The sequence below is a fragment of the Propithecus coquereli genome, unplaced genomic scaffold, assembly GCF_000956105.1.
Source record: "Propithecus coquereli isolate 6110/MARCELLA unplaced genomic scaffold, Pcoq_1.0 Scaffold273, whole genome shotgun sequence".
NCBI lineage: Eukaryota > Metazoa > Chordata > Mammalia > Primates > Indriidae > Propithecus > Propithecus coquereli.
This window is the reverse complement of record NW_012148319.1, coordinates 3155254-3161098: the sequence shown is the minus strand read 5'-3', so window position 1 is coordinate 3161098 and position 5845 is coordinate 3155254. Positions and strand designations below refer to the sequence as shown.

Sequence of the window (5845 nt, the reverse complement as noted above, 5' to 3'; positions counted from 1 at the left end):
CTCAGTAAACACACTTTTTTCTACCTACCAGATAACATGCTGATATTAAATGAGGATTAAATAAACACATTTAATAGGAAAAACATAATGGATGTCAGCTTTCACCTTAAAATATTTTTTACATTTTTAATTTACTTCCTAAAGAGGTTTTTAACCCTGTACATATAGAACTGTTTTCTCCCTTTTAATTATGGCTGGGTTATTATTAGCATTATGTACCACTTGCAAAGTTTAGGCCCTAACATTTGCACACTGAATATTATATGCAATAACGTTTAATATCTTCATTAAATCTTGCTCAACATAGATCTATAATTCAAAATTAGTAGCTTTATTCCTTTGCAATTAGGTAGACAGCATCACATGGGCACACTGAGAGTTCAGTCTTCTTGAAACTTACATTAACAAATTAAATAATGGGACTATTTAAAATAGAATACATGATTATTTTTAAAAAATCAGCTAAGAGGAAGAGAATTGGATTTCCAAATCAATTAAATGTTTCAACTTTAAATCCAGACAGATTTCAAAAATCGAAATCCACCAAAAGCCATACATTAGACAGTTTAATCACCAAATCTAAATAAATTAGTGCAAAATACCCTGAAATTATTCAGTACCACTCCTCTTGCTCTCCGTTTAACTGCCACCATACATTCAGATGCATACACTCCACATACAGTATTTAGTAATAATCCACCTTTAAGGGCTAGATTTCCTCCCACCCCCTATTTCTTTATCACCTTACCCCATTCTGTGCCATCGCCTGAACTCCGTGCTTCTCCAGCTCCTTCGCCATCTTCAGCAGTCACTAAAAAATCAAATTCTTTCAGTGCTTCCTCAGTATCAGGATCATCAGTTAGGTCAGCAGCCAAACCTTCATTACCTATCTGTCAATAGAATATAAACCAAGAATTACTTTTATCCTAAACTGAAAAGGGATCCTTCGGTTATATTTTCACACAACTACATTTATATAACAATTTTAAAATTACTTGGATCCAAAATCTTGGATTTCCTATGTAATTCATAAATCCCAAAATCAATGGTTCAACAGTGCTATGCCAAGATCATTTGTATGATGCGATTCAAGTAATGTGGTACTAAAAATGGTTAAAGTGCTAATCATCAAGAATAGTTAACTTCTTAAATTATAGTACATTCATAGTTACACTCCATTAAAGAACTATTCATTTGCTTGCATACACTGAACTGACTTCACAAACCGAGAACTGCATATTTAGTTCATCCCTTATAGTAGTAAGACATAGTAACAAATATAAGTCCATAGCTGTGGTAATTATGATAGTGCTTTAACTTCCAGAACAAAAAAAAACTAGAAGGATCAAAATCTCTATTCACTAAATAGACTATGTTACACATATGTGGCAGAAAGACTAGAAAGCTGCTTTTGTAGACTGCAAGTTTTTGAGGAACTGCCATTTCCCCTACATTATTGTAAAATCTCAAAGTACCACAAATGAACCTATCCTCCTTTTTCATATATTTGAAATAATGAACATCACTCTGATAATTCAAAAATGGACGATCAACTCTACTTTTGCTTCTATAGCTAATCCTCAATCCCCATCACCACTAAAATAGATAAATGTTTCTTAGGTTATTATTTTTACTAACCCTTCCCAAAGAACAAGAATGTTGACAAATATTTACTATCCAAACATTACTTCCTCACCCAGGGTAGAAATATCCTCACTGCTGCTTCAGTTAATTTATTACTCATGTACTGTACATGGAGAGAGAGACTTCAGGACATTCTCAAATTGTGGCAGGAGTAGAAAGGGTGTCGCTTTCTTTTTTTTTTTTTTTTTTTTTTTTTTTAAAAGATAGGGTCTTGCTCTGTCACCCAAGCTGGGGGTACAGTAGCATGATCATAGCTCAATGCAACATAGAATGCCTGGGCTCAGGCAATCCTCCCAAGTAGCTGGGACTACAGGCATGCACCACCACACCTGGCTGATTTTTTTAAAAAAATTTTTTGTAGAGATGGGGGTCTTGCTATGTTTTCCAGGCTGGTCTTGAAATCCTGGCCTCAAGTAATCCTCCTCCTCAGCCTCCGAAAGAACTGAGATCAGAGGTATGAGCTATTACACTCAGCACAGGGTTTCGTTTTTTAAAAAGTTTCAAAACCAATGGTCTAGTCCTATAAAAACAAGACTTTTTCTTGCCCATTTAGTGACTAGTACAGTAATAATGATTCCTATGATATGTGTGTAATTGAAAAAGAGCAGACCATATAAAACTTTAAAAATGATCACTCCTAGTGTAATTTAAGACATATCAAAAATTCCTATTCCAAATACATGAGTATGTAGCTAATAAGAATATAAAATCTAGTTCCTACTTTGTGTTTATTCATGCGATGTTTGTCTTTTCCTTCTGGGATGCCTTCAATCATGTCATTTTCCTCTTCTTCATCACTGTCATCAGCATTTTCTAAGAAATTGAATGTCTCAAGAACATCACCAGGGGGCCTGCAGGAAGGGAAAAGATGAATCCAACGATTTCAATATTTCTTTCTGGTTCTTATTTTAAAACGGTGCATGAAGGTAGCTATAGAGATTCAAACGATGATCTACATACTATGTATTGCCTAAAAACTTTACTCAAGAATATCCAAAAGATTATTTATGTTCTATGATTAAAATAAAATTGATTGTTCTCTGTTGACTTTCTCCAAAGTTCACTGTCCAAACTATTTTAGGTAATTACTATAACAAAATAAAAGCCTGTAAGTATTAGATGCTCAAACACACCATTAATTTTCAAAATAAAGTCATGAACAGGCAACTCAGCATTTCTTAGCACTATAATCTCTTAGAGCGTGGCTCAAATGTTTGAAGACTAAAACAGTAAATACCAAAGTTTATCAGGTTGTGCAGACTTAAAGTTTAGTAAATCAGATATAAAACATCCCAATCACAGATTTTCTTCCCTAAAAAAACAAAAACAAAAACCCATAATCTATTAAATACTTTCAAGTCTTTCAGAACCACTCATTTAATAGGTAATAGTGACGATCTATTTTATTCACTTACAAAATCTGTTTTTAAACTGAGTTCCTCTACATACAAAAAAAAAAGGTTTTCAGACAGTTGTTTAAATGGCTAACAATAAAGGCAGCAACAGCAGAAAATTCAGCTGAACAAAGACTTTCACTATGAAAAGTGACTAACTGCCACTAACTAGCTGCTGGAATCTGGCCAAGACACTTAAATCTTTTGGTCTCAACTTCTTTATCTGAAAACTTTGAAGATTGAAATAGATGATCTCAAATGTCCTTCCTAACCCTAAGAGTACATGGTAACGAAAAGAAAAATAACCTAAAATTCAGGCTTTTTCTCCCCCCCTCCCTGAATGGTTCCCTCTGTTAGTCCAAATTAAGGACAGAAAACAATTCAGACTACAGTCATCCCTTGGTTTCCACAGGGGATTGGTTCCAGGACACCAATACCCTCCCCCCTTTCTCAAGTCCCTACACACATCCTCTCATATACACATATACTTTAAATCATCTCTAAATTACTTATAATACCTAATATTTAATACAATGCAAATGCAATGTAAATCGGTGTTATACTGTATTATAATTTTTTATTGTCATTGTTTTTGTTTCAATACAGTATTTTTGATCCATGACTGGTTGAATCCAAGAATGCAGAACCCATGGATATGGAGGGCCAATTGTATTTTTTTAACAGAATTAAACAGTTTTGTTTTAATAGGTCTACCTATACCCCACCAATCCAGCACACTGTTTAAAGGAACTGCATAAAAACTAAATGCAGAAAGAGATGGTTTTTCCAAATGCAAATTAGCAAAAAACAAACACAAGCTTACCACAATAACAAAAGGTCCTTTTCAGCTCCACATTTATATCTTAATATTTGGAGATTAAATGAAAGGCAAAGAACATATTTGACAAAAGTGGCATATCAATGATGGAATAATTTTAAAAGGTATTTTTTTTGAAGTATGAGATTTTTGTTTTGAACTTTGAAAAATTAAGTACTGCTGTCCCTTGGATAGAAATTTCTGGCTCTAAAGTGAGAGCTTCTATTTCTATGTTTTAAAAAATGTGCATGGCTTTAAAAGTCAAAAAGAATACAACGCGTAAGAAAGAACTGATGAATCAGACTTCACCAAAATTATAAACTTTTACTCTTTGAAAGACACTAACAGAATGTAAAAACAAGACTACACATTCTGAGAAAACATCTGCAAATCCTATTTGATGAACAATTTGTATCCAGAATATGTAAAGACACTTAAATCTCAATGGTAACAAATAAAAAGATTTAAAAAATGGAGAAATTTTTCAAATAGACTATTGCATTAAAATGATATGTGGATGGCAAATAAGGACATGATCAGATACTCAACATTATTAGTCTTTAGGGAAATGAAAATTAAAGGATCATGGACTGTGAAAGGTCTTAGATTTTACCCTACTTACATGCTAACAACCTAGCCTGCTACTGTTTCACAGATCCTGAAAGAAGTCATAAGATGGAGTCAGAGACAAGAATTCTATTCCTCAGGAGCACAGGAAGCAGCAAGAACATAAGTCACTAAGTTTCCTTTGCTTTTCAAGTCCCACAGTGTTGGCAAGGAGGGGATCAGGTAGATGATGCATATGCAGTTTGTTTGAATCATAGCTGAGGAACTCTGAGCTTACAGAACTCAAAGCTTTCCCCCTGGACAGTAAGGATGACTACCCAAAAGACTGTTTCTATCTTCCAAGGCTCTTTGTTATACATATATCCTTAAACAGACAGTCCAGAATAAAAGAGCAATCAGTGTCTCTGCTCACAAAAATATGAGCGATTCATGGAGAACTGCCTCTAAAAAACAAAACAAAACAAAAATGAAGTACTGTCACAAACCTATGAGAATGACTAAAATCAAGGAACATGATCTGGAGTGGAATTAACTGGTTATGAAGAATAGGAAGAGATTAGAAGAGCTGTTGGACTGAAGAATGAAATAGCCAGAAAGAAGATGAAAGAAGAAAAGGATTGTCAAGCAATTTTCAGGGCTCTAATGAGGTTAGCTACAAATAATTTGGGGTTCATCAGCATAGTCAATAGATTTTTTTTCCTATAATAAAGTACTGCTATGAAACACCTGGGGTACAAAAGCAAATATTTCTAAACAATTTTATAAGGCATATGATAAGTAACAGAATCCCCTGCCCTACCCTTTCCTACCTTTCATTTCTATACACTAGGACCAACCATTTTTAATTTTTCTTTTAGAAGTTTCCTTCACTATTTACCTTGATATTTCTAAATAACCTGCTTAGACTACTATTTCTTGATGAAGATGTAGTTCCCTTATAGTTTACATCCCATACCCCACACTTTCTCCTTCAAAAGTAATATAGTTATACTAATTTACTTTTGGTTATAGTAATATTCCATGGTTACACTATAACTATGTAAATATTATTCCCATTTAAGTCACATTACAATGATTCTGCCTTTTTTCTTTTACATATGGTTTTCCTGAAATAACCACCTAATGGGTTTTTTTTAACTGCTTCATTTTCCAAGGATGCCATGACTTATTCTTTCCCTGAAATTTTCCAGAACTGTGTAACTCTTTTCAAAATCCTCAAACACATAAGGTAATATATTAATTTCATATTTTCTAAGAGATTTTCCTTCCATTCTATTGTGGTTACTCTCCAGGCCCACTGCACAACTGTTTCCTGAAACTTCATTTGCCTCTCTCCTTTACCAGATATCCTTTTTCCTGAATCCTACATTTTCCTCATTCTTCACTTACTCTCTCTGATTGCTGAGACACATCCTCCAACAGC

General features: G+C 33.8%; 1 protein-coding gene across 2 annotated transcripts in view; it reads right to left on the bottom strand.

Annotated features, from left to right (window-relative positions):
- The window catches only part of STRN3 (striatin, calmodulin binding protein 3), a 103002-nt gene that overhangs the window by 34769 nt on the left and 62388 nt on the right, over nt 1-5845 (bottom strand). For both annotated transcript variants that reach the window (XM_012647889.1, XM_012647890.1), the window contains exons 6-7: nt 2366-2495; nt 749-890 (exon numbers count right to left, since the gene is read on the bottom strand). In XM_012647889.1, the coding sequence (XP_012503343.1) occupies nt 749-890; nt 2366-2495 (272 nt within the window). The remainder of the gene's footprint in view (nt 1-748; nt 891-2365; nt 2496-5845) is intronic.